Raw genomic sequence first — 24286 nt, forward strand, 5'->3', positions numbered from 1 at the left:
TGCGGGAATGCTGATACACTTTTTTCAAAATAACAAGTGCAAAGTGTCTAAAAATAGCTGAAACTGGTTAGAAAAATCAGGATTTTTTATAATTTAGAAGATTTCAACTTTCATTGAAAAACTGAACAGCAAATCAATCTTCAGACAAGTGATTTTATTTTTTTGAGGTCTCAGGGTTTTGATAAAAGTTTGAAAGTTTTTGAGGAAAACAGCCAGTTTCCACAAAAGTTTTTGCTCAGCAGTGTTCTATTGAGAAAAGGCTAAACCAAATGTCCGGTCTTGAATTTACACGCCTCGGATATAGTATCCTGAGACTTCCACTGTCTTCAGCTAAACTCTTATGAGAACATCTGACAAGCTTTTATCATTGTCAGATTAAACCTGATCTTTAACCTAAATTTAATCCAGATCAAAATATTGTCTTTCCAGCATAAACTGCATTGGGCAAAATGATATCTACATGGCTTTGGCAATAGTATCTGCTTGCCAACAACAATCTATTGCTGCAGAGAGGGTAAGGCTTAGTATATGTTCTGTCAGAGAAAAATGGTGTATTCTATTACTCATAGCAATAGAATGGCACAATAAATTGCATAAAGACATTAAAACTAAATACTGAGATTCCAAAGGGTATCAGGAGATCATAGAAACATTGATGTTTTTCTGAATTTTTATGTAGAAGGTAAAAATCATGTGATTTATGTCAGGTGCATATCTACCTGCCTTCTGACAGACTTCAGACTAACATGACTAACAACCTCTCTTTGCCAATTCAAAACATTTCTTGTGGATCTGTGGATTTAGGGATATAAATCAGTGTCTAATCTAATTTTCATTCCCATTTTTTCTCCGCTTCATATTTTCTTACTAATGTTTCTTCTGGAACTTGCTGATATAAGTATTTTTCCTTTTGCTTCTTCAACTGTACAGCTGTTGGATTGAGGCAACAGCTGCACCAAACAAACCCTATGAAGGGTGAGGCATGTCTGTGGTTACAGTTCCAAATGTTTGCAGACTAAATACATCAGGAGAAATTAGCTGGTAATTTTAGTTCTTCCTCTTTCCATAAATTTTAATAATGGTATTTTGTTTGCTTTATTAGTCTTGCTATATGTCATCCTGCCTTTCATGTTACTTATAGGATGAGCAGTCAGCATTATTTACTTATTGCTTTGAGGAACAAATATGATTAGCTGCCTCAGAAGAGTGCTGATATAATCACTACTTGCTAGTAGATTGATTCCCTTTGGATTTTAATAGATTGGCTTTGTAACACTATGAAATGGACTAAATAAAAATAAAATAATGTGATCTACAAGCATAGCATTTTTGTGAATAACTGGCAGAGATATGGCCCAATCAGTTTAAATCTAATGACTTCCTTTAAGAAACTGGTTGGTAGAGTAGCACGATTAGAGACCTACACACTTGGGAGAACTCAATGGTCTCATCTTGTGTTTGTAGTCATGTTAGTAGTCCCATTTAAGTCAGTTGGGTTTGCAGGATTGGGTTTTAAAACCTCAAAAATGGATTGCCACCCTTCTTGGTTGAATGCGTAGAGGATGAAGATGAGCATATTTCCATGCTTAAAGTGTAGTCCAGCCACAAGAGAGAGTAATTAGCCAGGGCCAGAGTGAGAAATAAGCAGCTTTATGAAAAGGGTGCAATACTTTACTCACTACACAGAGTAAGGAATGAGGAGGGGAGAAATTGCTAGTCTGAATCACTGCTCTCTGATGTGTGCTGAGTTATGCAGCTGTTTGGGGCATATACAGCACAGATGTATGTTAGGGCCCTGCTTTAACTCATGGTGCTCTACATAAAGTGCCATGTGTTAGAGTGAAACCAACAGAAGTTCAGCAGTTGGGTTGTGCGGGCTGTGCTGGAGATGGCCTACACCAGCCCAGGCCAGCAGGAGGCTGCCAAACTGCCTTCCCCCACCCCCTCCAGCTCTAGGTCTGTCAGCGAGGGAGTTCCCAGCTGCTGAATGGCCAGAGCTGTGGGGGGGGGGAAATGGGGCCCACTACCCCAGCTGAGGTATTTGGGGGAACTGTGTTGGGCCCCTGAGGTGAGGGGGCTCCATTCCTTCCCCTCTTTCTCAGCCTTGGCCATTCAGCAGCTGAGAGCAGCCTGCACGGATTTGCCAGCTGTTGAATGGCCAGAGCTGAGGGTGAATGGTCAGGGAATGGGGTCCCCTTGCCTTGTGTCCCCCCACCCCAGCTACCCCAGCTGGGGCACTGGAGGGAGCCAGGTCAAGCCCCTGAGGCAAGGGGCTCTATTCCCTGCCCCTCCCCCTCAGCTCTGGCCATTCAGTAGCTGGCATTTCTGCTGCTCCCAGCAGCTGAATGGCCAGGGCTGAGGCGGAGGGGCCGGGAATGGAGCCCCCTCAAGCTTGGGGGCCTGACCCAGCTTCCCCCAATACCCCAGCCAGGGTAGCTGGGAGGGGGCATGAGGGGGCTGCATTCCCCCTCGCTTCCCCCATCTCTTGCCATTAAGCAGCCAGCAGCATCCCAATCCTGGAGGGAACACAAGTTCCCTAAGGTGCTCTGCTTTTGAGCACCTTAATTTAATTTAATACCTGTTCTAACCAGGTATTACAGGTATTATGTGATTGGCCATTTTTAAAGCACTCTGCAGCCATGCATGTGTGCTAAGTCAAGGCTGTAGAGTGCTTTCAGTGGCCAGATCACTTTAAAACTGTCACTTCTGTCTGTGCCAATTGGTACATTATAGTGTAGCTCTTTTTGATAATTCTGTGTGATTGATCAGTAGTAAATGAAATGCTCCGTGTTGTTAAAGGGCAGGGAAACATGAGGAATATTTTTATACATAGAATGCTGGAAAATAAACTCAGATTTGCCATTCATCATTCACATGAATCTCGTCCCTAAGCCCTTAATAAGAGATCTACCCAGCTCAGGCTACAATGCTGTGTGTGTGTGTGTGTGTGTGTGTGTGTGTGTGTGTGTGTGTGTGTGTGTGTGTGTGTGTGTGTGTGTGTGTGTGAATGAGCGTAGGAAGCACTCAGCAGGGTATTAAACATCACATGTTTGTTACTCTTAAAGAATTCCCAAACAGTATTGAACTTCTGGAGGCAAAATTGTTCTTTCTTGCTGGGTGGAGGAGGCACCACTCATGCATGTGCATGTGGCACATTGCACATTTCTGCTCTGGGAAGCCTTTCTTGGTTAAAACCCTTTAAGTTCCCCCTCATAATTGCTCTGGGACCAGTCACAACTCAGTGCCTTTGGCTAAATGCTTTGCATTCATTTGTAAGAGATTTAACATTGAGTTTTTCTAGACTCGATCCTGCAAAATACTGATCACTGATCCCCAATCAGCAAAACTTGTTTTTTTTTTGAAAAAGCACTTCACTCAGAGCCCATCAGCGGCCCCATTTAATTCAGTGGAACCACTTAGATGCTGGAAGGTAAGGCTTTGCTGAAATCCTTTGCTGATACTGGCAAGAGCACTCTATTTTTTGCTGAGCCTTGTAGCCTCACGGCAAGCTTTAGTGTACAAAATGCACTGGTCAGATTAATCTCAGCAAGGCCTGACTCAAGAGGTAGATTTTATACTTTTGCTTTAATCAGATTATATTTTTTCATTTTAGTGGAGACTAGGTCAATTGAGAATGTATGAATAATATATTCAGGGTGTGGAATCAAAATGGTGACATAATCATCCAGAGTGGAGATAAGAAAGGATATTAAAAAAAAAAAATTTTTTGGGAGAAGAGCTTTAGTCTACTTATGATTCATTCTTCATGTTAGAAAAACATTTGAGCCATGCAGTTGGTAATTTGAGGTCTCTATTTAAATATAATTTTCTCTGTTTTTATACTAATCATTTTTGAAAAAACAAAAAATGATGAACATTATGGTTTGTAACTGTAAGGGGGTTGTATTTCTATGTTTTTTTAAAAGATATATTTTAAACAAAAATAGGACTGAAACTAAACTGCAACTAAACTGCAATTGCTATGCATGGGCTCTGAATTATATGCTTTGTATCCATGTCTTAAATGTGGAAAAAGTAGGACCATCTTGAAAACCAGATTCTCTGTCTGAGATGGATATTGATAAAAAGAAAACAAACCCTAGAAATGTTACATTTGACTCTGTTTAGCATTTTTCAAACACCACATGTTTTCTAAACATGGAGTTTGGCTGGTGTCCATTTCATGTGTTTACGTTAGGAGCCACTCAGTTAAAATATGTAGAGCTACAATGATAGATATCTGAGATCAAAGAGTTCTTTTTGCTTGTGTAAGAGCAGCTTTTTGTCCAGGCAAGCCATGATTCTTAGAATTAAATGTTCTTGTCATTTTCAAACCAGGTGAAAATGCAATAATACTTCTCTACACTATTTTTTTCCTGTAATTTCATTTACTGGTGACTAATTTTTAGAGGTGCATCGATACACTGGTCCCATATTGGATCAGCACCGATATAAGGAAAATTGGTAGTATCAGCAATTGGCTTTTTTTGGCTGATGTGGCTGATAATGTGGCCAATAAATGCCATGTGCATGCATGCAGCTGTAGCACAGCACCCAGATAGCCAGGAGCAGAGCCCAGCAGTGTAGAGAGAAGCCAGGTCTGGCTGGTAAGTCTATTGTGAGGAAAGAGGCATGTGGGTGCGGGGGGTCAGATTGAGGCCCCCATGATGGGGGAGGGAGTGGGGCTGGGTCAGGGAAGGCACTGCATAGCCAGGTTGGGGTGCAGGATAGAACCACGAGCAGCTCATTTGGAGGGGCATGGGGAGGAGTAGTAGCTCCCGCTGCTGCATGCACCCTGGGAGGGCACGGGGGGCATGTGCCTACAGATCTGCACACAGGGCAAGGGTGGCCTGCTGCTGTGGGCTGGAGCCGGGGATGGTACTGGGCTCTTCCCAGTTGAGGGGGCTGAGCCAGGGTTGTGCTCAGGGTGGGTGGTGGTGGTACCCCAGATGAGCCACTTGTGACTCCATCCTGCACCCTGTCCCACCTGTGCAGTGCCTGCCCCTACCCCAGCCCCACTCCCTCCTTCACTGTGGGGGCCTTGATCTGCCCCCCCATGCCCTTCCCTCCCACACTCCTTCCTTCCCCCACAACAGACTTACCAACTGGAAGCTGCTCTCCAAGCTGCCCAGCTGCATATCAGCAATCAGATTGGTACCAGCTGATATGGCTTGTTAAAAATTGGCCATCGGTATCAGCCCAAAAAATCTCTGTTGCTGCATCCCTACTAATTTTATATGAATCAAAAAGTCTGATTAAAATAACTCAGATTTAACACACAGAAATGGATCTAATTAATTACTCATGTTAGGAGCTAAAATATCTCTAAAGGGATGATTTAGATTAAGGAGAAACCTAATAGAGTTAGGAAGACAATATTTTTAGGGTTATATTGGTAATTATAAATAGAAATACAATAGTGACTCTTCCTTTTAAAGACCACGTAGATAAACATCTCATAATGTTTATCTATGTGTATATTGAATATACATCACATATATTGAATGTGTATCATTCAATTCCTGTGTGTTCAGGTTCCAAATGTTTTACTAACATTTGGAACCTGAACACACAGGAATTGAATGCGTCATACAGATATTGTGAATGCCAAACCTCACAAACCACCTGACTTGCATATTGTACTGTATATTTTATGCACACCCACATATTCAGCTGGCACACTGGACATGCATTTTTAAATACCAGGCCTTTATCTGCTTTTCTTGTATATATTTTTAAGTAGCAAGACACTCGTCATAATTAACATTTAATATGGGATATGCTCTGAGACCTAGAGAAGAAAATCATATACGGTAGGGTTCTTTCTTAAAAGGAGGTGTCATGGCAAGATATAAAAATGATTCCATTCCCAACAAAGGAAAGAGGCTCTAATAGATTCTGTTTCGGAAATATGAGCAGAATACATACAACTGAGCAAAAGAACATGTTGGAGGAGCAATGTGGAGGCAAGCAAGCAACAAAAAGTTTGGGAAACAGCTTTTAGATCTCCAGCAAAGATCAGGTACCATCCCCACTGCAGTACAAGAACAGGGATAATGACTCTGGCTCTGTTTTTTGTTATACAGAAGGCAGGGCAGGGTGGCACCAAACTAACCAGAGAGAAGGTTAATCACTGCTCAGAGGACAAACACTATGGATGTGAGAAGACTATGAAAAGTATACAAGGGAACTAAACCCTTTAGTTGGGTATCTGAGGGTCCCAGCATTATTTCCCTGGTATTGCTCAGTCAGCAATTAGGAGAGGGGCTGGTGTCACCGAAGCCCCAGATCAGTAAGTAATATATGTGCTTAACTTCAGTGCATCTGCTTGTGTGTTTAAAGTTAAACATACGTTTATATACCTTGTAGAACCAACTGAGCACTGAACTCCATGTGAAACCATTAACTAAACACCTGTTAGTGGGGAGTAACAGGGTAGGAGATGCTGTGCTAAAGATCCACTTCCTATATTACTGAGACGACTTTTGGTACCTCCCAGCCATGGTGCAAGGCACACCCTTTGCTTCCAGTCCTTGTATTACTTGCTGTGACCAGGATTTATCCCTTATGTGCTTCAATAGTAGTTTTTCAAAATTTTACAAGATGTGTAGGTGATTTGCTAGAATGGAAAATAGGATCATGCTGGCCACAGGAATGGGTCCTAGGTCTTATAATATCTACTCATTCTGTGTAGGTAATATGTTAGAAATGGGGTGTAGAGCTTTGCCTTTTCCTTGAAGTGTACTTAATCTTTTTTTCTGTTTCACTCACTACTGTCTCTCTCCCTTCCCCATCCTTGATTCTTCTGTGCTCCTACTTTTGGTTTCAGACTGGGATTTGCTATAGTAATACCTGTAGGATAGTGGTATATTTTCTTTCTCTCTGTCTCTCCCTCTTTTGCATGTGATTCATCCTCTTTTCCTTTTGTTGTATGGTTTTGAAACATTCAAGTCTTCACGTGGAGCCCTGTGTATCTTTGTCCTGGTTATGTTTTGTTTGTTTGTTTTATAAAAAGTTTAGTGTTTTAGATCCAATTCTAAAAACACCTCATAGGTGGTTAAGTTTAGTCAGAACATAGTCCCATTGGGACTACTCACACATTTAAGTACATGCTTTGACACTTTGCTGAATCATGGCATTCATAAATATTTGTAAGTGTTTTCAAGAACATTCTTGAAAATTAAATAATTTCTTATGTTTTCTCTTGCCAAACTAGAAGTACATATATTTTATAAAACATGCCATTTAAATGCATTTTTATTTTAAGAAAACATTCTAAACGGAAGCCAGAAAAGCTGGAAACATAATGTAGATGTGTTGGCTTTCATGATCCTGATCTAAGTGCTATACAGAATTTCTTCCTTAAATGAATGTTTTTAATGAGGGATGCAAACATTAAAGTATCTGACATTTGTCATCTTGTATATTTTTTTCTGTGTCCATAGGTCATTACATTTCTGTGGATACTTCCTCCCAAGGAGAGAGAGCAGTACTCCTCAGTCCTGAACTGCAGACTGAAGAGTGGAGCTGCATCAGACTCATCTATCAGATTGCAACAAGTTTAGAGTCTTTATCTGATCCTACCAGGCTGAATCTTTATGTCAGGCAAGAAGGAGAAAGCTTTGATTGTTTGCTCTGGTCAGCCAAGGAACCTTCAGATAGCTGGCTTATAGCCAGTTTAGATTTAACAAACCGTACAAAGAAATACAAGGTAAGCACAATTTTAGAAGGTAGTCCTGAATTTATTGTGCACATGCTGTGATGTACTACTGTTTGTTTTTAAACACTCTGTCTTGCTGGGCATTATTTTTGGCTTTCATTGTTGCTTTAACTAGGAAAATCCAACTGCAGTGAGAACAAAGAAAACTGAATTTGCAAGGAAAGCTTTTCCAGTGAAACCCAGACTGATTTAACCCTTTCCTCTACAACATGTAAAACATTCAGGGTGCATCTACATGTGCAGTTAGCACATAGCAATAAACTCCAGTGCCATTCACACTGGAGTTTATTTCTCCTGGGTGCAGTGTTTACATGTGTGCCTGAGACCACAGCACGTTGAGCTGGCAGGTGGCCTGGGGGGAGGTCAGCTTGCCAGCCTGAGGCTATTCCGACCTGGGCCAACATGCTGCAGAGGGGCTGGCTGAGGCATGAGGGTGCTATAGTGTAGGACTAGCCAGCAGGCAGCCCCCACACTACAGCACCCTTGTGCCCCAGCCAGCCCTAGTCACTGTGTACATATTTGGCACACATAACTACTCTGCTGTAGGATAGTACTTGTCTTGAACAGTACTATTCTACAGTAGAGTTGATTAATTTACTGAGCCCTAGCACATGTGTAGACAGTGACACTTTACTGCACAACTAATTAGTCAGCTCCACAGCTCCGCAGTAAAGCACACATGTAGATGCACCCTTACTGACTTAAATGAGATTTAGGTGCACCCAAGGATTGCAGGGTAATGCACAGTTGCTAACACATAAAAACTGTTGGGAACAGTACTTCAGCTAATCTCAAAAATCAAACTAGGGGATGCCAAAGATACATACTAATATCAGATTTGTGCTTGATATCATGTTAATTGCACATATGGAGCTGGGCACAAAATAGCTCACACATAAGTCAGTCTCTGCATTACCACAAAATGTGCTTTGGTGCAAACAACATCTGCTTTTTTAGAGAGCATTCAGAAGATCCCAATAGAATGCATGCTACTCTATTTAAGTTACCTAAGGATGAAAGGATTAATCCATGCCAGCTGGAATGTTAACTGCTTGTTCCAAAATTTCTAGGGATTTTAAAACTGAATCCCATTGTCACCAGCCCAAATCAATCTATTAATTCTTTTCCTAAGATGAAATAATTAATGTTGCCCCTGTTTCAGTCAAGTATTACCTAAGCCAGATGAATAGGCTGTGTTCCCAAATCTGTAACTACTTACCCCAACAGAACTTATTTTACAGATACGTTAAGTTTTTTATTGGTTTCATTGCCCACCAGGACACACAGCCTCTCCTTTTGGAATTGTGCCCACTGTTTTTGCACTGAGTGCTTCTCCCCCTCTACTCCTTTGAGAATAGGGAAAATGACAGAGTAGTATTTTATACCCAGGCTCTTTTTTATACAGTCTGTGGTAGTTAGTTTTTTTACCTTTTGGTCTCATGGTAATATTGCTTCCAACATATTACTACCTCCTGCATTTGCTAACTAGCTGCCTTTAACTCAGACCCTTTTTTCAGCAGGTACCTGTGACCATACCCCCTCACTGAATGACTCTGTTAGAGCCATTGCTAGATTCTGGTTCTATTCTGAGAAATGGGCTTAGAAAATTTAGGAATATCTGAATCATTGTCTTGAATGGCGCCAGTCACTACTATACATGTTTACTTAGGGTGTTATCTTTGTCTTATGACTCAAGGATACTGCAACACACTGGATAGAAGGATAATGATGGCCATTTCCCTCAAAGTCTCTAAGCTGCATGCATACAGGCAAACACACACCACACATGTAGGAGCTGAGAGGAGTAGGAGGTGCCTTGCCAATGTGGTGCTATGGTACCTGCATAATGCTATTTCTAATCCACCCCCTATGGGCGCATCTACACGTTCGTTAATGTGCTTTATGTAATGTGCACTAAATATAGTACCTCTGTTGTGAGGGCACTTTTACATGTGCTCTGAGGGTGAGGGTTGGGGGGTGGCACTTTAATTAGGTTGGCTCCGAGAGCTGCTCTAATTAAACTGCTGCCACATCTCCTGTATCAGCATCCCTTCACTTAAAAATGGCAGCAGGGGCGCTTAAACTACAGCTCATTCAATTAATTTTAGTTCAAGCAGCCCTGCCACCATTTTTAATTGTGGGAAACTGATACATGAGATGCAGGATGCTGCTATAGCATGGCAATTACCGTGCTCCAGCAGACTCAATTAATAGAGTCTGCTCCAACACACTGGAATTCCAGCACATTGGAGCAGCCTTAGCGGTCATGTATTGGTGCTCTCTAACAGAAAAATGTGCATTAGCCTATTTTAATGTGCATTAGCTAATGAGCACTATTTGTGATGCTTTACTGCACATTAAAATAGGCTAATGTGCATTAAAGTGCACATATAGATGTGCCCTATGAGAGTAATTGAGAACCTTTTCCAAAGATTTAAATGGGAGCAGACATGGGCAACTGGTGCCACATTAGTTAGGGGGGACACATGCCCCCCCCCCCCAGTGATCAGTCAGTGACTGGGGGGCGGGGTGTCCCCTCATGGCCGATTGCGCTGACCTAGAAGTGGCTGCGGCACTTCATCTGGTGCTCCCATTCCCTGGCTGGTGCTCGCAGGGTGGGCACCAGTGGTCCCACCTGCCCCCTTTCCCCCCGCCCATCGCCTAAGCGGGGAGCATGGCCTGTCAGGGGTTCACCAGTGCTCTCAGGGGGTGCATATGCACCCCTGTGCACCCCCTACATGTCACCACTGGGAGCAGATTTTGTGCCTGTATAAAAAGGTAGGCTAAATTAATCTCTGGTGTAATGCTGTTAAAGTCACCAAAGTTACATAAGGGATTAATTTGTCCTAGTGCCTTTGGGAGGAATGTGAAGAACATGGTTCCTATGGGCACTTGCAACACTGATACAGCAGGTATAGCATGCACAACCCACAATGCTCTTTTTGCCAGCATACACTTGTTCCCATCCTGCTCAAACAGGCTTTTTTCAGATCCACATCTTAGGATCACTGGCTGCTGCATTACAGTTGCATCTTATGCTTGAGTGCTCAGCTGGGAGTGGGAGTAGGATGCCTGTGCACATGGTTTGAAGCTGTGAGAAAAAGGATTTGTTTCAAAGTGTCAAATCAACAACAGAGGGGTCTGAAATCCTTTATCTACCAAACAGGTAGAGAATGGAGGGAAAATACAACAGGCCCCTCCTCACTTCCTAAAGATATGTTTTAGCACTGGGTTGGAGGGGAAAAATAATTTAGTCTCTATGTCCATTTAGTTCTTGGATTCTCTGCCAAACTGCCAAAAAGCAAAATACTGGTGCTTATCAGTAGTGTAATTGGAGGGAGTGGGGTGACCAGGAAACCAGTCCTGGGTACAAATTTGAAGGCAACACCAGAATGGCAGTGCCCAGGGAGTCTTCACCACTACCACAGCCCATGTTGGAGGAGCTTGTTCTGAGACAGCAGCAGTCTTCCTGAGGAGGTGAGCACTACCCCCATGCTGCCCTGGGTGCCAAAATTTAAAGCTACAACTCTGGTGATTTATACACAAAATGAGACCCCCTATATTCCTTTGGCTACTCTGTATCCATTTTACAGTTTAGATGTTTAAGTAAGTAACAGAAATATTAGCACCCAAAATGTGTTTTTTATTTATATTGTGCAGATTGTACTGGAAGGTATATTGGGACAAGATAAGTTTGCCAGTATAGCAATTTTTGAAATTAAAATAACTCCTGGATACTGTATTGGTAAGTAGTACTTGTCTCCCTGTGATGTACACTAATGAAAACAAATATTTCTGTATTAAAAATTAGACCTACTGGTACATGTCTGTGTGTGGGAAATAAAAAACTTTTATTAAAGAGAAAATAGTCTATTACATTCAGGGGAAAATTTCATAATTTTCCAGCTGAGCTTATGTGCATTTTTATATGAACAGCTGTGTGTTTTATACTATGTATGTGTGCTATATAAGGAAGAGAACCTCATTTCTATTTATGCTTTTATTTCTGGACTACTTGTTCCTATAACAGGACCTACTGCAGTACTCTCCCAAAGTTAGACTGCTGTAAATAGTGGACATAAAGCCCCTTGTTTTACTTTCTCTCTATTCATTTTTCTTTCTGGAGGTATCCCATTGGCTCCACAGTTAAATTTGGATTGTTATTAACATATAAAAAGGGGATTAAATCCCTTCATTGCCCATGGCTTGTCCTAAAAATCTCTATCAAGGTTAACGAATTGTGGTAATTGAGACTTTAGGTGAATCTGATAGTGGACGATCAATATTTTGCATTCCAGAGCCTATAACTAACACTTAATGTGAAATAATATCTTTTAGTCTAGGATTTTATTATATTTCTATAACTGACATCAAAGACTTGCACAGTTGAATAATTGTGTGTACTTTAATCTTCTGTCTTTAAGCACAAAGGAATTAAACAGTAATCATTACAGATGTTTGGCCTTGCAATCAGAACACAGCAGTCTGAGTTATTTCCATTGTAAAATGTCAGGCCCAAGCCTGTTAAAACAATTCCAGCTGCAAAGCTCAGCTATCCAGCTCCAGTCCTTGGTTTTCTGACACTGGTTCTTAGCTGCCCCTTCATTGCAGTTCACTGCAACACAGTCCATTGTGTAGAGTCCTGTCTCAGGCTCCCACAGAAAATCACCAGGGACAGTACTGGTCTGATAGACCAGGTTCATATTGTACTATGTTGTGTCATTATTTTGGCTTCTGAATTTTTCTAATTAGTGATGTGCTCCAGCATTCAGTAAGATCTATTAACACATGGCACAAAGACTAGTACAACTGAACACTGTGTGAAACGATAAGTTTATAGCAGACATTAAAGACTGGTGACTCTAGAAGTGTGAAATTCTGTGCTTGCTTTTGTTTGTTACCAGCATGGATAGCTCTGTAACTTTTATTTTTAGATTGGAGGTTCTGGTATATTGACTCTACTGAGCCAATAAGGTGAATGATTAGCCATGGCCTTTCTTGCAGCTTCTGTAATGACCATATGTGAACTAAGATTTTACTAGACCCTTATGGTGCTGTCTGCATTGCAGACTGTGACTTTGAAGAAAATCATCTGTGTGGCTTCAGGAACCACTGGAACCCCAATGTGAACTGGTTTGTGGGTGGAGGAAATATTCGGAATTCACAATCTATCCTTCCTAGAGACCATACGCTTAACAGTGAATTTGGTAAGTAGCAAATAGATTATCTAAAAGAAGAATACCATCTTTACTCATGAACATCATGCACCCTTTCAATGAAAATTACCCAATCCAAAATAGGGGTGTGCATTTTAGGTGTGGAAACTGATTTTTAGGGTGGAATGGAGGCTGGGAGCTTGTAGACATGTGGGATGTCTGCCACGGCGCACTGTAGTTACAGTGCATTGGAGCAGACACACTTAATTGACTTAATTAATTGAGTCTGCTGGAGCATGCTAATTAGCACGCTCCAGCCGCCTCGACATCTCATGTATTCAGCATCCCTGCACTTCACAATGGCAGTAGGGGCGCTTTAACTAAAGCTTGTTGAATGCCCCCACCACCTTTGTGAAGCACAGGATGCTGAATACAAGAGATGCTGTAGGCGCTTTAATTGGAGTGGCTCCTAAGAGCCACTCTAATTAAATACCTCACACTCCCACCCCTGGAGCATGTATAAAGATGCTCAAAGATGCTGAAATGGCCGATGGGGGCTGTAACTAGCTCCCAGCCAGATAGAGCAGGGATGGAGTCCACTCATCAGGTCACTCACCTTTCAGCTCCGCATGTAGAGGTTTATCCCTCTCATTGCTGTTGCCACATTTGGCTGAGCAAAGAAAAGCTGCTGCCAGTTCTAGCTATGGAGCTGCAGGAAAAGGGTGGGTGATGCTGATGAGTGAACTCGGTTCCTGTACCGTATGGCGAGTGTTCAGCCATAGTGAGCCCTTGCTGTAGCAGATAAGATTCTAAACACATTTTTTTCTCCTGTCTGCCTTCCCAAAACAAAGTGTGTGTCTTGTTCAGGGATGTGTAATATGTGAATATAATAATGGTCTATCATCCTAATGACATATAACTTTTAGCTGTTATGCAGTAGCAACTATGAGACTTAACCAGATCATCCAGTCAAAAGATATATTAAGACTTTATTCTTATGTTAATTAAAAATAAGCATTTGATGAATCATATTGCTCTATTTATATTGCTGTGAAAGAATGACTGGGCTATAAAAGAAAGGCAGGTTCTTGGTCCCTTGTAACTCCCTTCTGCACCATTCTCTCTCTGAGGTTACTTACTTTTGAGCAATGTTGCCAGTTCCACTGTAGTTACTGAACTGATCTGATAAATTTGACTCTAGCGTAGTATACAGTAGATAACTATGAAACGGATCAAAATGCCTGAGAATTCAGGAACATCAAAGAATGATTGCATTTGAAATAAAATGTTCATATTTGATCAATTTTCTATCTTTAGATGACCTTAAATTAGCTTTGTGTTGTGTCTCATGCTTGCTGACTTGCTTGGAGGCAGGTCATACCCATGACTGTTTTTAAAGGCGAGTATGTAGCAGCAGAGGATGTCAATTCTAGAGTGGAACTTGACTGAGATGTGAAGTAAGTGAAAGGATCACAATATTTGACATTTATGGCAGCAGGGTCATATAGTAAGAAAGAAAAAAATACATTTGTACACTTCCATTTGTTGGTGTGTACAGTATGTTTCATTAAAAACAATAATATTGACATTTCAGACAGTGTCACCATTTTTCTTATCTGGCAACGCTGCTTCTTAGCCAGGACCGAGGGGCTAAAAAGAGTGTGTGAAGACCACCTATCCCATCCTTTCCCTAGGCACTTTCAGAACCTCACATGAAACACATTCTCTCTTTCCCAGACCTGTTTTCTTTTCTTCTCCTCTGTCACTTCTTAATATTGCATATTGTGAAGGGTAACCCCCATGCCACAAGTCTTTTATTTCTTATTCATTCCAACACTTTACTGTTCTAAATTGCTCACATGGGGAGGTATAAGCCTTCGGGCTTAAAAAATCTAAAACAGGGTGGACAAGGTGCTGAAGAATATTCTACAAGGAACAATTCTGCATTGGCAGGTGGGGTATTCATTAGATAATTTACTAGGTGTTTTCTATTTCTCACATTTTTAATTCTTATAGTTTTTATCTATTTTCTGCTTTCACATAAATTCTTGACTTCTCCATTTTCTCTCGTTCATTGATTAGGTAGTTTCTATATGCAAAACCTGGTATCTGTGAGTGTAACTGTAATAATTGCACTAAAGGAGACTAAGCAGTTGTGTCTTCCACAGATTAGGTCCTGATCCTGTAAAGACACGTCACGTGCTCTGTTTTATGCCTGGGAGCAGTCTGTTCACAGCACATAAAGTTAAGCACAAACAGGCTTTGATAGGAGCAGACCTGAAATGTTACTCTCATAGGCTGCATCTAGACAAGTGCAACCATGCAGTATGTTGTGCAGCGGACACATCTGTGGTGCCACATACCACACATTCAGTTGTTCTCTGTGCTGCATGGGAGCAGTGTGGTTTTTTTTTTTACCCCTGCATATTCAAGGGTAAAAAAAAAAAGCATATCATGTACACGGGGGCAGTGCATGCTGGTCAAAACCAGAGCTGAGCCAGCCATTGCTGTAGCCCCAGCCTCTCCTACCCCACCCAGGGTAACCTGCTGTGTGCCAGAGAGCACGTGGCACAGGCATTCCCTGGGGACAACTAGCAGAGGCACTAGGTGTCCTGCTGCTAGTTGTCCCTGGAGAACCAAATGTCCATGCTCATGTGGATATGGCCATAGCTGCTTTTTCTAGTCCCTACTAGTTGTGTCAACATAAGATGTTAACTATGTCAACACAAGTCCTATCCTGCGGTGGTGTTATTTACTCTGCTGCAATGTGTGTGTAGGTGCTGATGGGGGCTGGCAGGGGCACAATGGTGTTACAGTGCAGGGGGCTGCCTGCCAGCTAACTTCACACTGAAGCACCCTTCTGCCCCAGCCAGCCCCTTGACAGCATGTTGAGCCGGGTTGGAGCAGCCCCAGGGTGGCAGGCTGACCCGCTGGGCTCTGTGCTAGGTGGAGCTGCTCCAACCTGGCTTAACATGCTGCTGTCCTGGGCACACGTATGAATGTGGAACCCAGGAGCAATAAACTCAAGTGTGAAATGTGCTGGAGTTTATTCAGTCAAATTAATTGTACGTGTAGATGTGCCCACTGTGTTTCTTTAGTCTCATGTTTTCCAGTTTGTGTTATTCTCCTTGCCCTGTTCTTTGGAACGGACACAAGAATTCATGGTTTGCTGCAAGAGCAGCAAATTACTACAACATTTGCAAAATGAAAATGTAGATGTCAGAACTGCTTCTAGCTATGAAAATACTGTACATGGAGTACGGCTTTGTAAATATGAGCCACCTAGTTTTCCTTTTCAAACATACAAGGAACTTGAGAGAGATTAAAAGCTTTATTTTTTCTTAAACCTGTATGTGTTACCAAATGCTCTACACAGCAGGTATTAGAAATTATACCTGGTTGAATGGACATTTCTAATGAACTGCCTTGATGTGCTTTTCCCCTGTGAATTTAGCCTCATGTTCAGATAGTGAGTGAATGTCTTATTTATGGCAAGGATTTGTTAGGGCAATATCTTTTATTGGGCCAACGATTTAGTTGGGATTCAGTTAGACAAGCTTTCAAATGCAAGACATTCTTCTTCACCAAGACCCAATATTACATTTCCCTCACTAAGTAAATACTCCCTGAGAAAGAATAAGGCCAGGATGTCTATTATAGCATTTCTTTTTATATGCAATAGCAGTGGAGTAGATTAGATTGCTGCAGATGCACCTGTTTCAGTTTCTGGATGGATTTATAATGGAACCCTGTAAGATTTGTGAGTGCTAAGCGTTTCTGAAAATCAGCCAAGAAGTGTTTTGAATTGAACATTCAAGAATGAAGAGCGTAAAATTAGAAAAGTCTTTTGAGAACACTTGCCATATATTCCAGAGATAAAAAGTACCTGTATAGCTTGAATGAAGGGTCAGAAGTGCACACCTAGTCAAACCTATGCATTGCTCTAGAGATACAGTAGGTGTCAAGTTCAAGCATGGTGCTATTTGCATGTCAGCTTTGCTGTTTCAGCCAACTTTAATGATTTTCATGTGATTTATTGCTTTTGATAGTAAAACAAAAGCAGTATTAGATCTGCATCTGTAACAGTGATTGTGATTCACATATGAGATCTATGAGAGTTTCACACTACAAATCTTATCTGGGCACCTCTGTTGTGATTGTCATTGTTTGGCTGTGATGTTTGTTTCAGATGTGAAAGAAGAGATGAAAATATATAGGGTATCCAGATAGCTTGAAGTTTAAGGAAAATTATCTAAAACCACTATGCTGTAGTTATTATTTCTTGTCGTAGCTTAAAAAACCTCAACTCTATACAGAAATTTAGAAGTTTAAAATGGAAAAATAACTTTTAAATCATTGTCTAGATTTTAAAAGATACAGTCAACAACAGCATGTGATAAACTTGAAAAGTCTTCTCGTACTACTAGTGCTGACTTATCCATATGCTAAGTGTTTGCTTACTGTTGATACTGGAAAGAAGAACTGAGTGAAAGAAAGTGTAAGGGATGAAACACAGCTTCTTAATGTGACATTGAACTGGAGTTTGAAATTGTATGCATTAGTCCTTTTCATTGAACAAGTTTTGTTCCTGGAGGTTTAGAAAGCAAAGTTTAGGGGAATCTTTAGAACTCTCCCTGTACTCAGCCCTTGTGCAGTAGGCTCCTTTTCCCTATCATATTGTTGCAAGAAGAAGAACCTCTTTATATAATAATAGCAAAGAGTTAGCAACAAAGAACTAAAAGGTTTGCCATCTTTCAAATAAATGTTTGTAGGACATTCAAAGGATGACATTGAAAGGAAAGCAACACAAGAGATTTGTAATTGCAATTTGCAGTCTTTAATAATGTGAAGCTTGTGACAAAACAAGAAACCAGGAAATCAAAAGTGATGGCTGACGCTCCTTCCTTAACTCATACCGCTGTGCCTTCCTTCTTTCTTTCACAATTGTATGAGTTGAGTTCAGAGTGTCAGTCCAACCCTGCTTTGCTCCAAGGCAAGTAACCATTACTAACAAATTTGACTTGAGTTTAATAGGCAGTCTACAACTTCACTAGATTTGTATGCATTGAACAAATTCCAGCAACTGTGAGGGATTCTTCTTTGGCAGTCAGCCTGCTTCCTTCCAGGGCCAAGCCCATATTGACCAAGATGGCCTTAAAAAACTGATTCCTAGGACAGTCTCTTTCAAGGGGGAGAGTTTTGGTGAAAATCTTCCATCATTGGTGAATAAGCTTACTGCAAACAATTGACATTAAGCTGTGACAACTGGTAATACTGCTTAAGGACAAAGAAGCACAAAAAAATACCCTTGACCATTGGACAGTTGGATTGAAAATTGGCTTAATATGGCAGTGGGGAAACAGGACTTTTCCAGACTTGGACAAGAAGCAGCAACTGCCAAGTGAGCACTGTTCCTAGGTCATGTTAAAAAAAACCCAACATCTAATGCTTCCAGGTTTGAAAAATATCAAATAACTAATGGGCTATAGCGGTAAGGAGCCTCTCTTGAAACAGGTATATACAAACCAAAACAAAGCCTTTACAATGCTAGCTCTGAAATAGGCTGCATTTTCACCATTTCATTCTATTGCCTGGTACATTCTCTACTTGCTGCCTAACATTTTTCGTGATGAGCCTCATCTTTGACCAATGCTAGTACTTTTTGTCAAAGTATTGCAGCAGCAGCCCTATGCATTTCTAAGACAGGGAGTGTAAATACACGTGTGTGCATATCCATGCCCATACACACACAAAAAGACTTCTACACACTTCATATAAATACATATGCATATATAGGTTTAGATCCTCAGCTGATGTAAATCATTGTAACTCCACTGATGTCATGTATGCTACTTTCCACCAACAAAGAATCTAGCTCTTAGTGTTGGGTGAGCAGAAATGCAATATCTAAAATGATTGGAACATGTTAATCATCTATGATATGCATCTTTTCATTTATCAGCATCCACAAACATTTTGGGAAAAGATGAGTTTCTTCAGTCTAAAATAAACTAAAAATTTGAGGTAAAAAGGCAAAAGGGATTGCGATTGGCTTATTTACTTCTGATGCCCTGTTTCCACAAACCTACAGGCCCATGCCAAACTGTCCTAGGAGATCAATGTAGGCAGGAATAAGTGAGATGGGAAGGGAGGTGACACTTGTAACTTGTCAGATGAGGCACCTGTTATTGGCCTTAGTGATGCCAATTTCGATTGGCATCACTAAGGAGCCTACCATGGTAGTTCTCAACAGGCATTTTATATAAAGAAAAACCACTACCCAGCCCACCTATTTTAAATGTTGTTGCTATGCATATTCAAATCTGTTTCCTGTTTTTAGGCCACTACATGTATGTGGATTCTGTTTATGTCAAGCATTTTCAGGAAGTGGCTCAGCTAATCTCACCTAGGACAAGCATTCCCATGTCTGGCTGTTTATCCTTTTATTACCAACTGAAGCAGGAGAGTGGCATTGTTTTTACCCTCTATATCCGAGATACAAGTGGCTTTTATGAAGAGATTTGGAAAACAGACGGTACAGTGAATGAAGAGTGGAGTTTAGCAGAGGCTGACTTTGACTCACCATACCCAGTAGAGGTAAGACAATCGAATACCTGTGTGAAATAGCTCTGTCTTCTACTGTTTGCATAATAGCTTAATATGGTAATAATAAGTCTAATATGGAGGGACATGAGAACAGCTTTACTTCTGGCTGTTAACCATAAGGTTGTTAAAAGAGGTTGGTGACCAGTTGTTTAGCATATCTGCTGGGGGAAGGAGAAAAATAAATCTACTTAAATAGCAGCACAGATTTAGTTAGATATTATTAAAAACATTCTAACTATAAGGATGGGGAGGCTATAATTATAAGGATATGAACCAAAAACTGGCTACCTAGGAAGGCGGTGGAATCTCCTTCATCAGAAATTTTTTAACAACAGCTTAGTCAAGCATTTGCTAAGGCTGGTCTAGGTGTACTTGAACCTACACAGTGTAGGGGGTTTAATCACTTTGGCTCCCTTCCAGTTGCATATTTCTGGGATCCTCTGATTCTTTGCCTCAGGTTGTGTGTCACATAATCAAATAGATTCTGCTCACACAATGCAAAATTAATGTAATTTTAAAAGTTGTGGTAGTTTCTGTACCCTGAGTTTACTGCCTGGGGTGCATTTTTCCTTCTCTCTTTTTAGCCTTCTGCAACCAGAGCTTGCTTTCTACTCCTCTAGCCGCCTCCCCATTATTAACACAACTCTAAGACCCTAAGATAAAGCAAAAATGTATTATAATTTATTTCCTGCCTAGTGCAGGGGGGCTGGACCCGATGATCTTGCGAGGTCCCTTCCAGCCCCTTACAATCTATGAATAATAATAGTTATTATTATTTCTTAGCATTAATATGATTGCTAGCATATTCAGAGAAAATATTGATTAGAGGTTTTTTCTTTCCCTGATGAACAGGACTGAAGCTTCTTAGAGGTTTTGGTATAAGCAGAATATAACTGGTACAGCTGTCAAGGCTGAATGTGGGTTTAATTCCACTTGCCAAAGATAGGGATACCCTAGCATAAAACACTTATTGCTTCACTATGCATAATGTGTTTGCAGACTGTGCCTGTCTGGCCTTGAACATCCAGTCACGTGCCGCTCTGGCCCGGATGTTCGGTGGTGTTCGTCCGTCTGTCCCTGGTGTTCCGTCAAGTAGATATTTACCTCCTGTGTAGTCTTCCCCAATCTCGCCTGCCATGACTTTGAATCTTGCTTCAGTGGAGGGTCTGACCACCGGGGAGTCTCTTGATGGTGGGAAGTCTGTCTGGCGGTCTTCTGCGAGGCTCCACCTCCCCTCTACCTCGCCCTTACACCCAGCCTTGACGGGACACAGGTGTCCTCCTGGCCAGATCTCCGACCGTTGAGCCCCTGACTACATTTGCCAGGATGGTCCTCTCAGCCCATGTGTTACCAGCCCGCAATATCCTATCCATGCCCCGAGACCAACTTCCTTTCCCTAAGGCTACCAACTGCCTTGAGACTTAGACAACAATCAGAGTCCATGAGCCTTGTCCTTCAACCCCTCCAACAGTGGGAAATATAAAATATAAAAAAAAATCGCTGAAACACTCTAAGGGGCCCAGCCGCCTCTTTTCCCCAGCTCCCTGGGCCCTATCACCAATGCCTGCCTTCATATATTAGTGGTCTATGCTTGGCTCCATCTGCGGCCGTGGTAGCCTGCAGGCTACTCCCCTCTCCTCCTCCCTCGTCACCCAGCCTTTGGTTTTGCTGGACCCACGGTGACCCTCTGGTGGGTGTTTTTCCCCACACTACCCACTGGGATGGCTCGATGCCCCAGAGGGCCATGCTTCACAGCCCCTCTCACTGCTCTTGTCTCCTGGCTCCCCCCGGTGCACCTCGCCGCCTCTCCCAGGGCCCTCAACAGTCCTACCTGGTCTGGTGTCTTGAGATGTGCTGGTATCTCCCAGTCTTCTGCTGTGGCTATTGGTGTTGGGATCTTCCTGCTCCCTTCTGATCTCTTGTCTGGGTTCCCGGTCTTGAGGAGCCGCCTCCAGCTCCCTTCGCTGCAGCCAGCGGAGTCTGTCCCACTGCGTGCTCTGCAGCATTCTTCCCTGCTGGGGAAAGCAGCTTCTGGCTCCTTTTGCTGCTGCAGGAGCTCTGGGAAAACCTCTCCTGCCGGCGCTCTCACCGGTGTCGATCTGCCTCCCTCTTCCTTGACGGTGGCCCGCTTTATTTCCACCGGCCAGTGATGCAGCTGATGTCATCTGCCAGCCGCAACTGTAGAAAGGCACGACTACATGAGCCGTGTGGGTCCCTTCTCAGGCTCCAGCTTCGCTGCGGGTCCCGCTGCAGGCAAGTATTTCCCTTTTTCTTTCATTTCCCTCTGAGGGTTCCTGACCCCGGGGTTTCACCTTGGCCTTTTGGGGTCCTCCCTTATGTTCCTCCCTGTGACACAGACATTCAAATGTATTGAATTCAAAATAAAACTGTTCATTTTTACATGCTATATATCCTTTCCACATCCTGTAGTGCTCATAACAAAGCAGATCTATCAGTCAGATCCACCAGACAAACACAGACTAAATAACCCTACTCCAAGAAAAGTCTTTATCCTTGTCACGGCATGGGGTCCTGCGGGATGGCCGTGATCTCCCCAAGGCCCCCTTCCCGTGCCAAGTTAGCCCAAAGGGCACCCTCACTTCTCATCTGCCACGTCTTTGATGGAGAATAAATATCTGGGAGGCTGCCTTACCTCCTCTTGGACACGGTTTGGTGTAATATCTGACCCTGTGGACTCCTGGACCCCGTGTGGGACCCGCTCTGCAATGGGTGCTTCAGGGACACCCTAGCCTTATGGGCTATGCCTGGCTCCAACCACCCCTTTACCACACCCCAAGCCTCGCAGATGGAATTGACGTTGTTCGGTCACAGCCTTGTTGTAATGTGGCCCTCTTGTCCTCTCTGGGCCCTGTGCGGCCCTGTCTTGCTCTGCCCCCTCTCCTGGGGCTTCTCAAAGTGCTGCCCCCCCTCTCCTGGGGCTGGGGTCAGTACACCCCAACTGCTGCACCCTCACTGGCGCTGGGGTCCCCATGCTGCTGTGGGTCCCCTATGAGGCCTCCTCCAACCCCTACTAGCCTCACCCAAACCAACGGTAACAAACAGCAAACAAAACGCAAGTCCCTCAGCTGTAACTTAAATGGAAGCCGCCCGGCTATAACAACATTCCAGCCTACCAGGGAATACTCCATCCCTCAGCCATGTCAGATGCTGCTCCTTCAGTCAGGCTTCCCCTCTCTTCCCTGAGGGAGCTCCTTCCCCCTTGGCCGCTGGCGTGGAACTGCTAGCCTGGCCTCAGCCCCTGGGCTTTATAAGGGAGCCAGGCCCTGCCGCTTCTGGTCAGCTGACCTCCTCTGGTTTCCCTGGCAACCAGCAGCTGGGTTCATCACTCACTGCTAGGGCTCTTTTCCTAGCCGTTTTTTCCTACTTAGGAGCAGTGCACCTAAGTGCTCTGCGACAATCCTGAAAAGGGACAAGAGCTAAAGATTCCATTAAGTCTAAGAGGAGTTTTGTACTGAGTATTGATTGTGCATAGGAAGCATTCATTCAGCAGTGATGCCCCAAGACAGTGGTTTTCAATCTTTTTTCATTTGTGGACCCCTAAAATTTTTTGAATGGAGGTGCAGACGCCTTTAAATTGTAAGTGTGGGTATTCACATACTTTTGATTGATCATAATCATCTTTCACGGAAAACTTAGACACAGTCTGGAGACCCCCAGGGGTCTGCGGACCACAGATTGAAAATAACAACCCAAGATAAGTAGACAATCAGTTAGACACTTCAGGGCAAATTCTACCATTGCCTATTTTTGTGGAATCCTACTGAAGCTTAATATGGGAAGGAAGATGAGATTTGTTAGGAAAGTATAAATTAAGAAAGATTTTTAGGGATGATATTTGTTTCTTTAACTTTAAGCTGACTGCAAAGTACAAAAGCGTAAGAATAGAAAAGCAGTGTAAAACACCCCAATATCTTGCTATACTCACTAGAAAGGACAACCATTATGAAGTGGTAGATGAGGGGAGCTGGTTCTAGGGAGTCAGTGCTGAGAATTCACTTAGTCAATGTGCCATAGTATTCTGTTCTTTTCCATGGCAGTGACTTCTGCTCTGGGATGGATATGGTCTGGGAGCAGATTAGAGTCCATGACTATGCACATCCATTAGCCAAACCCTCTTTTGCATGGGTGGGATTAGCAGTCATCGAGTTTGTTGCAGCCCTGAAACTAGCCACATAGGTGCAGCAGCTCTGTTGCTGCTTCCATGACCTGGGAGAAGTTCTCATTCCAGAACCTCTATCGGGCCACCATTTCTGGGATAGATCTCACCTGAGCTGTGCTGTCCTTTTAAAGATGCTCTGCAGTTTTTCTAGGTTATCTTATCAGAATTCCATCTGATTCATTTGTTTAGCATTCTATTGATATGTAATATAGTTCATTAGTTGCTGTTTCTTGTTTCAGGTTATTTTTGAAGTTGCCTTCAATAGTCCTAAGGGGGGCTATGTTGCTCTTGATGACCTTTCTTTCTCCCCAGTTTATTGCAGCAATCAGACAGGTATGAGTCTTTTTTTTTTCGTACTTCCTTTCCTTACTTTATCTCCCTCCCTCTTTCTTTAATGTGCAGATTTCAGTGCATGGTATAGACTATTGTGACATGCAGATGCTACCCAATAGGGCTGTTGGGTTCCTGCTCCTGTTAGGAAATGAAACAATATTATGAAGTAAATAATACTCAGATTCAAAATGGGGGTAACTAAGAATTGGAACAATTTATATATGGCTTTGGTGGATTCAACACCACTTGGAACCAGTAAAACCAGAGAGGGTATCTTTAGAAATGATCTGA

At 42.5% G+C, this 24286-nt stretch overlaps 1 protein-coding gene across 4 annotated transcripts in view; it reads left to right on the top strand.

Moving 5' to 3' along the window:
- Positions 1-24286, top strand: part of MAMDC2 (MAM domain containing 2) — a 99116-nt gene that overhangs the window by 39592 nt on the left and 35238 nt on the right. For 3 of the 4 annotated variants that reach the window (XM_006022632.2, XM_025202995.1, XM_025202996.1), the window contains exons 3-7: positions 7446-7711; positions 11381-11465; positions 12790-12927; positions 19217-19473; positions 23902-23995. In XM_006022632.2, coding sequence (XP_006022694.1) covers positions 7446-7711; positions 11381-11465; positions 12790-12927; positions 19217-19473; positions 23902-23995 — 840 coding nt within the window. The remainder of the gene's footprint in view (positions 1-7445; positions 7712-11380; positions 11466-12789; positions 12928-19216; positions 19474-23901; positions 23996-24286) is intronic. The other variant, XM_025202994.1, reaches the window with a different exon arrangement.

Source organism: Alligator sinensis, unplaced genomic scaffold, assembly GCF_000455745.1.
Source record: "Alligator sinensis unplaced genomic scaffold, ASM45574v1 scaffold308_1, whole genome shotgun sequence".
NCBI classification, from domain to species: Eukaryota; Metazoa; Chordata; order Crocodylia; family Alligatoridae; genus Alligator; species Alligator sinensis.